Source organism: Trachurus trachurus (genome assembly GCF_905171665.1).
Source record: "Trachurus trachurus genome assembly, chromosome: 24".
NCBI classification, from domain to species: Eukaryota; Metazoa; Chordata; class Actinopteri; order Carangiformes; family Carangidae; genus Trachurus; species Trachurus trachurus.
In genome coordinates, this window is record NC_139910.1 from 18685477 (window position 1) to 18700328 (window position 14852).

Genomic DNA, 14852 nt, shown 5'->3' on the forward strand with positions numbered 1-14852 from the left:
TTCACAGTGAGAGGGAGACAGAGGGAGGAGGAGGCTGATGAAGCAGAACAAACAGAATCCACATAAGAGGATAGTGATAAATACAAATAAGACAGAAAAAAAACACCACAATGCACATCTGTAAAAACTAAAACAATGATGGCTGTGTCATCCTGTAAATCTGATTATAGAATGTGTAGAATGTGTGTCAGCTCAGCAGCACAGATGCAGAGGCTGTCTCCTGAGAGCACACGGCCAGGAGGGACAGGCTGAAAACACAGACCTGGATGAGCTCATATTGACGCAAACTGACACTGGTGCACTAACGCTAACCCCTGTGCTTTAGAAAAGGACGAACAAACTGCTTTCCCACACTCACTATCACGTCATGCTTTTGTTAGCTGCATGAAAACGACTGTTGATCTATATACTGAAGTGTATATGAACATAAGCGTGTGAATGTAGCAGCAGCACAAGAGCTTTCCTTCCTGTCTAGCTGTGTCCCGTGGTCAGTTTTTTTATTCCTCTATGTGAAAATGTGCTGGCAGACAAAATGCAATTACACAGTGTAACAGTGTCTGCGTAATGTGCTCTGGATCAATTGAAGGAAATGGACATTGGACAGAAGAGGAGACTTTAACGTTGCTATTTGAGCCTGTGCAAACGAGGCAACAGCACTGACGCTCAGTCTTCCACCATAACAAATCTCTCTATGGCAACATCTGTCCGTTTCCCTTTCTAATGGAGAGTGGGCCTCCACGCGTCCTTCATGTGCTGTACTGCACGGCTTCTACTGAGGGAAATATTGCAGCCAGACCACACAGTGGCAGCCTGTCGGTTCTCAGGTTAATAATAATAAAAAAAACTGATTAAATTTCACAAATGTGATGTCTATGAAGAAGCATTAGGGCCACTTTGAGGAAAAAAAAGAAGATATCAGAAATTACAAGAATAAATTATAATATTTTAGGAGAAAAGTTGTGATATTGCAACAATAACTTTGAAATATTGTGATTAAAAATGTAAAAAACGTATTTAGGAATTTTCCAGCAGCCAATAAACCAGGTGAGAGGTTTTTGTCTAACAACGGAATAGACTTTTCACTGTCCTGATGATGATGATGATGATGATGAAGAATCTCATTATTAGTGAAACCTAAGCTAGTAGAACTTCTCTACATTCCTTATTTTAAAGCTTCTGATATTTCACCTCTGAATCCACTCACAACCTAAAATAACCACTTTATTCTCATTATGTTATAACTTTATTCTTGTAAAAAATAACCTCTCGTCTCTGGTCTTGTAATACTGCAACTTTATTCATGATATTCCATATATTTTTTTTCCATCACTGTGGCCCTAATACTCCATCTCAGGTGTCACCTTACTTTGGGGTAATTAAACTTTCTAATGTTCTAGGTCATTGAAGTGTGAACCTCCCTAATGCACTTTTAAGTTGGTCCTGTATTTACATATTCTATCTTTCTACTTTTTCCTCCAGAACGGCTCTTAAAATAAACCAGGCTGTGCCCTTAAGTGAACCTGAATGTCCCAGAGTTTGTCAGAAAGATCCTCTACGTACAGATGCAGAGTAAATGTGAGTGCAAAGCTTCCTTTCTCGTACCTGAGTAGTGCTGAACGAGCTGCTGCAACGTGTCAAACTGAGCTCTGGTGGTGATGTAATATCCGCCGCTGTCCAGCTTACGGATCTTATAATGTTTGACGTGGTCACCTTTCACATCGTCCCAGTCTCGTATGGACAAGGAGAAGGCACCTGTGGGACACAGGTCAGAGGTTAGGGTGTGATAAAACTGGTTTACATAAAACTAGAGATGTATCAGTCAGGTTTCGGCCTGAGGTTAAACTTGGACTTCAGTCAGGTTCAAATCAGGTCATATCAGAAACATAACGAATCTGATCTGCTGCTATGGAAACAATTCATAGGTCAATTGTGAAAGAGAAATGACTGACACAGAGCAGCAGGTTATAAATTAACACATGCACACACATGGACACACACACACTGGACACAGAAGTTGCTGGTGTGAGTCTGCTTGTGTGCATTTACCCTTGGTGGTTTCACTCTCCCGGATGAGATAGGTGCCTCGTGGGTTGCCGGTGGACAGCAGCTGCCTCTCTGCATCTTTACGGCCCAGTTTACCAAAGTACCAGCTGTAAACACAGGACAAAACATGGTCACTCAAACAGCACATGTCATAGAGCATGATGCAGCGCTGTGACCACCTTATTTTGGCTCTAAAGAGCAATTAACTGTTTGACACCGGCTTCACACTGTGAAAACATCCTTAATAGAAAACACAGGAGGACAGTAACTTTAGTGGAGTTCTGCAGAGTTAAACATTTGCCGGTTCCCTGTGACACCACTCTCCTCATGAAAAACACTTACAACATATGAACAAATATAAAAGCAATGTTACAATCAGGGCTGAAACAAATGATTTATTTATTCTTTTGTTTTTTCCAAATGATTTATTTTCTTTAGTTTATTTACTCAGTTATTCAATAAATATCAGAAAACAGAGATAAATGTCCAGCAAAACATCTGATGGCAAAACACAATGCCATCAAATATAATTTTTTATAGTGACAAACAGTCTGAACCCACAAAATACATTTTAAACCGCTGAGCTTACACATGAACATCTATCTCATTCATTTTAAACAAGTCTGTATTCACATTCTATGAAACTGGTCTCAGATCTCTGAAACTTACTGTTTATAATTTCATCACACTGGTTTATATTGACAGGGATTAGGATGGATATATATATTTATTTGTGTAAAATATGTCTATAATATAATATAAATGAACATAAATAAATATAACAAACATACTTAATTGAATTGGCTTGACATTTGCATTATATGAATGTACTGTATATGAAATAGTTCCAAATCTTAAAAGGTTCCATATGATTTTTGCATACACTACATCTGTCTATGTGTATGAAATCCACGAGCCAGAGGAATTGCTCACATTCTAGCTATTTTGCTTGGAAATACTAACGTCACTGCAGCTAATGTGACTGAGCTCACTGTGGTTGTCCCATGAGCCTGGAGTCTTTACTCCCCCACCCACCCATCCACCCTACCCCCAGGACACAGTTTGATTTGCTGTGATGTTGTGAACAATGCAGCTTTTATGCAGGTGGGGGTTCAGCTTTTCAGTTTTATTGTTGTTGTTTTTTTGTCTGTATGTTTGACAGCTGGCCTGTCAGACATCCAGTCAGTAACCAGATGCAGCAGAGTAGACCTGCTCATGAATTACTGTTTAGTCACATTCTCTACCACTGGAAAAATACTCATTCATAGCAGAGAGAGGCCGTAGAAAACTCCCACAATGCTTATTCCTTATCTCGTGACACTGGTCAACACTGAGACGGGAAGTAAACACCGCATGAAAAGAGTGTTTCTCAAAAGGATTGAAAATGTGTGTGTGTGTGTGTGGATGTGTGCTGATATAAAGAGCTACACACACTCCTCCTCTGTGTTTTCCATCCCAGCATGCACCGGTGGACTCATAACGTGGCTCGATGTTTCCTCAGAAATCTTATTCAGTCTGAGGGCTCAGCGTGGGGGGGCAGGTGGGTGGTGGGTTCAGGTCTGTGTCAGCAGTTGATGCCGTAAACCCAAAACCAAACCACAGGATGAGGGGGATTAAAATACTTATTTATTTACTCATTCTTTTCCATCCATCACATACAGTACATAATGTATGTAAATGTGTGATAAAAAAAGAAGCCCACAGTTGGTCTGACATCTAAAACCACAGATGTATAAAAAGTTTGGTAACACTTCATTTGACGCCTATAACACATTATAACCATACTTATAATTTTATAATGGTGTATAAGGTCAAGTATTATAATAGAGTTATAATGCTCTATGATGTGTTATGCTTATTGTTACAAAGCCTTATGATAATTTATGAGTGTTTATAATGATAGTTATACATGTTTATAAGCTAATTATAACACATTCTAACTATATTTATAATAAATTATCGATGTGGGCATTGTCAGTGAGTTACTATAACGTATTATAATACCTGACCTTAAAGTCATGATGAAATGCTTTATAGTGTTGTTATAAAGCATTATGATCATTTATGAGTGTTTATAACTATAGTTATACAGTGCTATAACTGCATTATAACTCATTATACATTATTGTATGGTTATAATGCGTTATAGAGATAGGTGTAAAATAAAGTGTTACCAAAAGTTTTGCTCTGGAGGGAAAGTAGAATTTGTGGGACGACAGTGATTTAAAAAAACAAAAAAAAAACAACTTACTATACACATGTGTGTGTGTCAGGCTGTGGCCCTGTGTCCACTAATCTCAAGCTATTTTAGTGCACACATCCCAGATGAAAGTCACCAGAACTGGACCAGTGTACCGTGGGTCTCTGAGGAGGCATTTACACACACACACACATACACACACTACTTACTCCTCAGCCTGGATGGAGTCCACCGGAGCCACGTAATTACTGGGAATGTAGCCGCTGCCTCCAGTGGTGAGCGAGCGAGCGTCCCACCAGTCGCCTTCACTGAAATAGAGAGAGGGAGGGAAACACGTGATTACACTTCATCTACGAGCTGACGTCCTCTCCAGCCTCCCAACACATCCAAATAGCTACAGCTGCAGTCCAACTCGTTTCACTGACACTGTCCATGTGGAAAACACGTCAGACTGAGTGAGTGTGTACCACGGAGTGTGACGTGGCTCTCTGGGGGTTTGTTTAGCAGCCACGCACCCAAATCTATAAACACATGTAAACACTGTTCAGGGGGTGGTTAACACGAATCAGGAACTGCAAAAAAACATGTTGGGAAAGGTGCTTCAGTTTAAAATAAAACATCAACCACAATGTGAAAGAATAATAGACAAGAAAAGGAGAACAATTTATAATGCCTGCCTCCTCCTAAAATAAAGAGATGACAGACAAAGTTGATGTGATATGCATCAGAAATGACTCTGATCTGACCTGAAATACTGGGTCAGGTATCAATGAGTACAAAAATCTATGTACTGATCTGATTACATGTAATGTATTGATTACAGAGGGTGAGAGTGTCACAGTCACAGGCACAGTGACAGGGCCATATACAGGGATGAACAACACACACACTTACATTCAAGCACTACGGGCAATGTAGTGTCGCCCATCACCCTAGTGGGAGGAAGCAAGCGAGAACCCGAACATGCAAACTCCACACAGAAAGGCATCAGAACCGGGAATCAAACCCAGAACCTTCTTGCTGCTAACCACCAGCAGTAGTTCTACTGAATGAACCCACTTGTTTTTGCTCCAATAGCAAAAGCAATCATAAAACATCCATAGTACAGGGTTGGCAGTTTAGAGCTAAAGCTACACAATGTCTGACGTTGATATTTGGAAGGAAGAACTGGTATGAGGAGGACACATCTAGTTTCTATCCTCCAATACTAATTTATTTTACCTACTACACTGAAGTAAAGTAGATAGATAGATAGATAGATAGATAGATAGATAGATAGATAGATAGATAGATAGATACTTCATTAATCCAGAAGGAAATTAATATGTCAGCATATATCCTAATAGAAGTACTAAAAAGAAGAGTGAAGAAAAACAAAACAAAAAAAAAACATATGAAACACAAGCAAAAGAAGAATGTAAGATGAGTAAGATGAAAAAAATGATATGTGACTAATAAACTCCTCCTCCAAGAGAATGAGCAATGTGAAGAAGACAGATAAATTCTTGTTCTTGAAGCTTCAGGACTGTTTTAGCTGTTCCCCCTGTTCCCAGTGTTTTTGCTCAGCTAAGCTAACCACATCCTGAGTCCAGCTCCATGCTCGCAGCACCGACTCGTCTCGAGAGATGTTTTCTCTTTCTCTCTCTCTCTCTTGAAACAAAGCCAAATGTGGAATTCTGTGGGGACCGTTTTAAACTGTTCATTTGAAGAGACATGAAAACATACCAGTGTGGAGTGTGGTGTAATGTTGTTTGTTGTTTTATAAACTGGCAGACCATCTGTCTACTCTGCCTCCAGTCTCTGTGTTAAGATAAACTTAAGCTACAGGTGAGGTCAGAGCTTCACGCACTGAAATGAGACTAATCAGACAGGAACAAAGCAGGAACAAGTTTCTTTTTTCTTTTCTTAATGTTTTTAAAGAACATAACAGCTCAGGTGTTCCCGCTCCTGTTTCTATCTGCAGCTGCTTGTGACTGATGCTGGTGACACATGAATAACAGTCGCGCTGCTTTGAATATGTTCAGAGGAGGAGGGGCTCCTTAAAGACCCGGGTGCCCACGCAGCCATTAGTGTCTCTCTCTGATGTCCTCTCTGCTTCTTCCTCCTCACTAACCACCGGCTCTTTTTTTCGGTCCATCTGTCCCTCTGCGCCTCAGACTCTTTCATCAGTCCACACACTCAGCTGCTCGTCCTCCGTCTCTCTCTCTCTCCATCACATTTCGCTTCTCTCTCTTCCTCTCCCCTCAGTCCTTCACACCTCCTCCTCCTCCTCCTCATTCAAATATCTTCATTTTAAAAGCCATAAAACCAGCTATGTTTGTTTATGACCCACCTCACTGTTGTTAACTTTGAGCCCCCAGTGTCTGATCACTGTCCGAACACTTTCAGCCAAATGTGTTTAACTTGCTCCTGTCGATAACTACCTGAATTCAAGGGGTTGTGAAAAGCACAGAAACATATAAACATCCGATTTAAAGGGGAACTATGCAAGTCCAGTCTTCTTTCACTGTTTTGGTTGCTTTTTTCTCTACACAGCTCCCCCTACAGTTTCAGAGTGTATATTTTTACTGTCGTAAAAACTCACAGCTAACCCTCCTCCCTCCCCACCGGCCATTGTTTTCAAAGAAGTCGGCGAGAAGGTGAATCCCTAGAGCGATGTCTATCGATGTGGGTAACATTAACAAGACATTACAGATTACCAGGCTTGTTTGTGTCATGGTGCCGTAAAGCAGACCATGTTTCTCGCGAGACGAGATCTGGGATCTGGGAGGTGCTGATCTCACAAGGTTGGTTTTCGGCCAAGAGACGCTAGACACAAGTAATTTAACCATCACAATTACTCTGAAGCTGTTTAATTAAGGTAAACATCTTGCATAGTTCCTCTTTAAGGGGAACCTCCTTCATATGATGTCGTCCTTCCCTCTTGAGCCGTGTGCAGCAGGCCCAGAGTCTATAACATCTACCTTTTCAGATCACTGCTAAAGACTATAGTAAAGCCTGTTTTAGAATAATAATTTAACTGTTTTGAACAATTGAACATGTTAAAGGGATATTTCACCCAAAATCAGTAATTCACCAATTTTCTACTCGCCGTCATGCCAAGGAAGGGTTCAGAGAACTTTCGGAGTTATCAAAACGCTTTTGGAGTTCCAGGGGGGGTCCGGCTGGCAACGGATTTTCATAGTGCATAATGGCAGCGGATAGAGTTAACTTTTGAATCATCCAAAACACACATTATGAAACATCCAAACACCTCCATACTGCTCATCTGTACTGACCCAAGTGTCCTGAAGCCATGACATGAAAAAGTTGATATCTGTTTTTAGCCTTGTTGTAGTAGTAGCTCCAAGATGATTCAAAAGTGAGCACAATCCGCCGCCATTATATGAAAATCCGTTGCCAGCCGGACCCCTATGGAACGCCAAAAGCGTTTTGATAGCTCCGAAAGTTCTATTTTGGGTGAAGTATCCCTTTAAGGGGCAACCAAAGGACTGAATACTGGGGGACACTCTCCCATTATTTATCTGTACATCTCCATCATCTTTGTTTTACCTTCATTCCTCCACTGTCATGCCTATCAGTATCGTTGCTGCCATTGGTTTTACCAGCTGCAATGCACAGTCACACATATAAGTCGTCCCTATCCCCATCCCTGCTTTGACAGCCTCTCTGTACCACCCAGTGCTCGCTTCTATCACATCCTTCACACACCAGTAGGGACAGACTTCTGTGTGCCTGTGTGTGTTTGTGTGAGTAGCGAAGGGGGAGGAGGAGAGGCGTTGTTGGTCTTTCATTTATGCTGAATAAAGCCATGATAGGGGATCGCCTGGGGACGACATCCCAGGCAGAAACACACGCCTGCTTCCCCTTTGTTCACAAAGGATCCCTGAGGAGTGGAGGGAGGGAGGGCTCCATAGTCTGCCTGCTGAAGGAGAAGTATGCAACAGAAAGAGAGAGAGGATGTGTTTGTGTCGTCTGTGTGTGTTTTTGTGTATATAAGTTGTGTCGGTATGTGTGTGTGCATGAAGCCAGGGCCAGGGAGGGCCCCAGTCTGTCCCACTGCCTCTTTTGTCTCCAGAAACAAGCCCCATTAAACCAACTTAGCTCAGCCACAAAAAAAAAGAAAAGAAATAAAAGACAGAAAACAACACAAGTAAACAAAGAGACTCCCTCCTGTCTGCAAATGGATTCAAATCCTCTCTCCACGTGGTGACTGCTGATGAGGGAATAATAAAAACACAGGGGCTGTGTTGACTGAGAGGAGTCCCACAGCACAGCACCATTCACAACACCACAGTGTGTTATTCATAGCCTGCAGTGCAATCAGAACAACACTGATTTCATTTACATACAGCGTTGGGTGAAGACAGGAGCTGCTTCCTGGTCACGTCTGAATATCTCACACGCTCAAACATACCGACACCGACGGTGGTGGGTTATAAACAGCCGGAGCCGAACGCAGCGGCGCCTTCTAAACATTCATGGACAGACCCTTTCCTGGAGGATGCCATCACAAAACAAAAAGGGACAACATTGCCATCTGTCAGCTGAGGCTGCACTGGGATCTGTGGTGGCCCTGCTTCACATGAGCCCCCGCCTGTTTGGGCATCTGTCACTCACTTCCTGCCAGGTCTGACAAGGCTGGCTTGCAGATGAGGTTTTTAAGGCTTTTTTTCCCTTCTTAACCCAGTTTTGTCCAGCAGGGGTCAGTGTAAAAGAGCCCAGACAGAGGGAGGTAGGTAGGGAGGAGGAGGAGGAGGAGAGGAAGGGTCAACAACATGCTGCTCTTATCGTGGGTCTGACAGTCACAGTGGAGAGAGAGAGAGTGAGAGAGAGGAGGTGAAGCGGGGTGTGAGCTGATGGCGGTGTCTTCCAGCTCTGGCTGAGGCCCAGTGGGGAGCAAGGTGTGTGCAGGAATGTGAGACACGGCGGCCGAGACAGGATGCTAACAGGGTGTGGTGAGGAGGAAGACTGACCTTGCTGGAGCAAAGGCTGAGGCGATAAAACAGCCATATACAGTAGAGAGTTTTCTTTTCTTTCTTTCTTTTTTTTTTTTTTTTACCATTCATCAGGGGACAGTTACAGTATGTGTGAAGCATTTTATAGTACAGTATTTTTGACTTATGCTAATAAACAATGTAGGAATTTGACAGCAACAATAGCACCACCAAATAAATAGAGGTCCATACGTAAATAATATTTTTTAAATGTAGTACTTTGGTGTAAATTATCAAGAAAATAAGACATTATTTTGAAAACCAGATGGATATAAATACTATTCCAGTAGTTTCAGTAATGTTTCTCTTGAAGAACCAAAATAAGTGACTTCAAAGTGAAACCAGGCCTGTGTTTCACATCTAGTGATCCAGGATCCGGCATAATAACAGGAAGAGATATTTCAGAGATCAACTTTTCATTCCCAGTACTGATTCCAACACCTGAACTTGTATAAAGGCCAGTACCTGATTACCAATCCAATACATTACACTACACTACATAGATGTTTGCAGCTCCTGTTGTACTCCTCAGGTTAAAATGGAAACTTTCTTTCAATCCCTAATTTGACTTTTTTTTAACTGTCTGTGAAACTCTTTTAGAGCTGCAAAGAAAAACAGATTTCCAGGAAAACTACCATTTTATCTAGATGTGAAACTATTAAGTTTCGATCCAGCACTTTGGGCAGTATCCGAAGCTTTTCTGACACTAGTATCGGAACAACTCTAATAATAGGGCTGCCATAAAATATTTTTATATTCCATATGCTGCGCGCTCATCTAATTTGTGCAGAAATCAGAGCCGTATCAGTGGAGTGACAGCTCCATACTGAGATGTGGCCTGATTATAAAACAAGGCAGTCACAGTAAACCTGCTGTACCTCTGCAGACACATGCGCCGAAACAGCCTTATTACAAGAATCCCATCTAAAACGAGACTTACAGGGCCAGGACACAAATATCTACATACCGCTGCAGAAAGACAAACACGCAGACAGACGGCAGCGACCGAGGTTCACTCCAGCACCGTGATGACACACGGAGAGAAAATGAAAACCATCCGCAAGCTGAGGCGGAGATGGTTAAAGAGCTGGCAGATGATCATGCCTCTCCTCCCATCCACCCACACACATACACATTGTACACACGCACACACACATACACATACATTGTCTGGAAGAAAGGCCAGCTACAGTAACATCACTGTGGGTGTAACAGGGCACTTCCTGTCCAAGTCCAGAGGGAAGTCTTGAAGGAACACCACACCACTCATCCCTGCTCCACCCTCTGTAAACCTTAAATAAACTGTTCACCACTGATTGTCATATCGCATGCTCAAGCCACCACTTTCACCCTCATTTAAAATGTGTTGCAGCCTTTAATACCGACTCCTATATAAAGCTGCTGCTAATCCTGACTTTTCTTGACCATATTCGCCGGATTCAAGCCTTCGCTGCTTTATGGCTCCATAAAGTGAGGCCCAGTGGACTCATTCTGCTCCATATTACGATACTTACAGTAACACTTCATTTCCTATACGGATGCTGCCACTTTTGCCGCAGCTACAACGCGAACCTCTGTCTGTGACCTTCCCTGCAGCTACTGCAGCAGCATCTCCTTTAAGACAGTGACACAAGAGCTGAAACGGTTCGACAAGCAGCTGTTGATACTTACGTGCTGTTGATAATCTGGAACCGCTCTCCTTTCCTGAAGCTGAGGTCGTCCTCCGTCCGAGCCTCATAGTCGTAAAGTGCCACAAAGAGGGTGACTCCTGCAGCGATAAAAACTCAGAGTCAGCACGCTGCAGATTAGTGAATGAAAATGAAGCAGAGGAGACTCACACGCTGGACTCATGGTGGGTGAACTGGAAGCTGCTCCAGTGCACCGAGTACATACAGTAAGGACTGCTCACCAAATGTTACAGTTAACAGATAACTCTCAACCAGGCACAGAGATTATTACCTTCATGGTGAAGCTGTAGCTCTGTAAAAGTGTCTGGTCTTACTCTATTTTTCTTTCCCAGTTCTATTTGATCACAGTATCTTTACTTTACTCACAACTACTGGATAGTTTGTGTGTGTGTTTAGATGATTGTGGTATGGTTGGACAATAATAACAACAACTAAGTGGTGACAATCTAAAGGATCATATTATGGTTTCATTTGGTGAAGGATAAAATAAGGGCTAGTGGTATATATTATAACAATATCATTATAACATTATCATTAACATATCTCCTTTATGTGGACCAGATATGAAGATACTGAGGTTGAGTTTGTTTTGTTTGGTGTGTGGAATAAACATAAATAAATCTGTTTGTTTAAAGTATGTCTATAAAATCATATATAAAGAGAAGACCACAGCTGGTCATGGTGCCCAGAGGATGATTTTTTGATGTGGTGCCAGCAGCCAGAAGAATATTTCATTAAGACAGTGAAATTATAAACATCCACTACAAATTCAAAAAGCTGATGATCAACTTGTAATGGAAAGATTTTGTTGAATTTGTTTCAACTCTTGAAAAAGTATTTTCTCCTGATCTATCAAGATATAAACTGCATGTTGCTACTGTATCTTCTAGCCACTGTCTGCTCTGATCTGGATCTTCTGTCGTTTTTTGTTTCTTTTTTTTGTCTCTTCTACCCCAGGGAGGGGTCAAGAGGAAATAAATGAAATGAAACTCAGTGGATTCATGACTCCCAGAGGATGGACATCTCAGAGGCTGACTTATTTGGTTGTGAATGAAATATCCCCAAAACTAACAAAGCTGCCACGGGATGCGGCAATGAATTCTAGAGCCTCAGATTATCATCACGTGCCATCATCAGGCCAACATCGGTCAAAGCTAATACGCAAATGCAAAAATGCCAAACCACAATGACGAATATGGTGCAAATTCCATACTGTTGTCATCATATTGATATCACATGACTCTTTGAAGTGAGATCCACGAGGTCTCTCTGTGTAGAGTCCTTCAGAACAGCTGCTGTCTTGGTGGTGGTCGTGGTCAGATGATGATGATGTGTATAGGACAAACCAGTTTTAAGCATACTAATCCCCATTGTCTTGCAGTATTTACATTACATATTGACCTCTATCCACTGTAAAACACTGTTATCAGCGTTTCTGAGGTAAAATAGCAGAATAACCTTCGGAGAATTAAAAACTCTTTAACCTGAAGTCACTTTCTCTTATCCCCTCTCCTGCATTCACTAATCCTGTTAATTTTACTATCATCACTGAAGGTAAAAAGAACAGTGGTGTTCACTTTAATATCCTCCAGTAGCTCTTCTCTCTCCCATTAATACTGTCTTAACGCTCAGACTGCTTTTTGCTTGCTGCTTTTGTCACTAGCTGTTTGGCTCATTGTAAAGACGTGAGACCAGATAACAGCAGAAGGTTAACAACAGAGATCATAGTGTGAATAAGAGAAAAAGTCGGACTGTTAAACATCAATAAAAGTAGTTAGTGAGAAGAACAATAAAATACTGGGGACAAACTCTGGAGTTGTGATTTCAATTCTGCTTTAGTTAAAGTTAAGCCTACACTCCCCAAAAGACAGACTTTTAATTGGGGTTATAGGGTTATATAGTAGTTAAATCTGTAATCGAATTGCCGGTCTAACCACTATCAACGCTTCACATGTTGACTTGCTGTGTGTTTCTGCTGATAAGTGCATCAGCTAAATCCCTGTGACACAGTTTCAGTGGCTTTACAACAAGTGCACTATTCAGAGCTGTGTTTCTGCTGGCCCTGATGCAAATCCACCACCTGAGCTGCATGAACTGACACTAATGTGATGCCAGCATCTTTTTTTTTTATTGGATATATCTGTATCGACTCTTTTTTTAAAGATTTTATTTGTATATAAGTAGTAGTAACATATTTAGTATGTATATAAGAAAGCACATCTTCATTTTCCCAAAGGGTAAAATGTTTCTCTGTTCAATGTACGTGCAATATTGTATAGTCTATTTGTTGTTGGGTTACAGCTGAAAAGTGACGGGTCCTGAGTCTGGTGCATTCATTTTATCTTGCAGCCAAAACAGAAAAGGAGGCCGTGAGACCTTAAATGTAGTTGAATATATTCTACATGTCTATTTATTCTGCATGGCTAAAATGTGTATGATGTGTAGAATACATTATTTAAATGACTAATCTGCAACCTACCAAACACTGGTAATGCACACGGTTGTTTGGACCCATGGGAATGATTTATGATTAAAAAAAAATAAAACGCAAACTGTAACAAAGTGGAGTTCCATCTGCCTCGCTGGCGCTCCGACTTGATTCCCCTCGTCTCAGAACAAAAGACGAGCGCGGAGACAAAAGCGGCGCTCAGACAGAAGCAGGTCTGAGGTGATGGCAGCTGCGGAGCTGTTTCATGCCTCTGAGTGTTTGACAAATGGAAGTTGAATGGGCACTTCTTCAAAGTCCACTTAAACTCTCTTGATTGCATTTATTCAAGTCATTTCACTTCAGACACTCTCGGCGGCCGGGGCCGAGGCTTTCTGGGAAATGTTGATATGAAGAGGGTGATTGAGGCTGTGGCTGATGGGGCTGCAGATAGGAAGGACCTTCTATTGCTCATGTGATAGCAAACAGGAGGGGTGGAGGGTGGGTGGAGGGTGAGGGGGGTGAGAGTTTCGCTTTAGTTTTCTAACCCCCACGACAGTTACAAGACCCTGAATGCATCGCAGCTGTGGTTGCGTGATGCTCAGATGTTCCAGTAGTTCAGCGAAGGTGGGCGCTAGGTATAAACTGCTTTGTTGATTCACTCCATGAGCGTCCGCTGGGATCCCACTCAATTACTTACATAAGGCGAGAAGGACCGGCTGTGAATTTCCATTTGGGGAAAATGACATCAGCAGAGCATCAACTGATAATCAATAAGGTATGTGTTCCTCTGCAATGTGACCGTCGAGGGGTAATTGTGGCTGTTAGGCAGCTGTGTTGTAACAGCGGGTTTGAGAGGGAAGAGAGTGGCTTAAGTCCAAAATGTCCCCACTGGTAGAAAATTAAAAAGCTAAAACCCTCTCTCTCTCCTCCTCCTCCTCCTCTCTCTGCTGCTGTGTGGATTTGGATTATACAGTGCAAAAAATAATCCACGCTTTGAGGCAGAGGACTCCTGCTAAGTTGAGTGGAAATGCTGAGTTCCTCTGCACGGCAGCCCGGGCTCAGTCAGACATAAAGGATATCCTGAGTAGGAATATTCCCTACCTAAACAATGAGCCCGCCTGCACAAAAGCCACTAATGCCAGCCGGACGTTCCTGACAGGGCCGGAGTGGGGCGGGGTAGGGGTCGGGGTTGGGAGGGGGGTGGTGGGGGGGCCACAGCAGAGGCTGTGAGGCAACAACTGTCAGCTGATTTTTTGGGTGCCATGTGAAGTCCTCGACAGCTTGAACAATGTTTGCGAAGGTGTGTGTGTAGGCTGTTGTGAGCCAGGGAGCGGAGCACTGTGTGTGTGGGAATAAAGAAATGAGAGGCGACCTTTAAACTTCACACTTTGTCTTTCTCTTTGACTCATCTCTCTGAGGAGAACCCTTCAAATTCATTACTTCCCGTCATGTTGTTGCTAATTCTTTGTTTGTCTCTCTCCCCTGTTTCTCTCTCG

At 42.2% G+C, this 14852-nt stretch overlaps 1 protein-coding gene across 4 annotated transcripts in view; it reads right to left on the reverse strand.

The window, feature by feature from the left end:
- fynb (FYN proto-oncogene, Src family tyrosine kinase b) overlaps positions 1-14852 on the reverse strand; it is an 80512-nt gene that overhangs the window by 13535 nt on the left and 52125 nt on the right. For all 4 annotated transcript variants that reach the window (XM_084000576.1, XM_084000578.1, XM_084000577.1 and 1 more), the window contains 4 exons: positions 10912-11008; positions 4453-4551; positions 2047-2150; positions 1603-1752 (listed from right to left, as the gene is read on the reverse strand). In XM_084000576.1, the coding sequence (XP_083856702.1) occupies positions 1603-1752; positions 2047-2150; positions 4453-4551; positions 10912-11008 (450 nt within the window). The remainder of the gene's footprint in view (positions 1-1602; positions 1753-2046; positions 2151-4452; positions 4552-10911; positions 11009-14852) is intronic.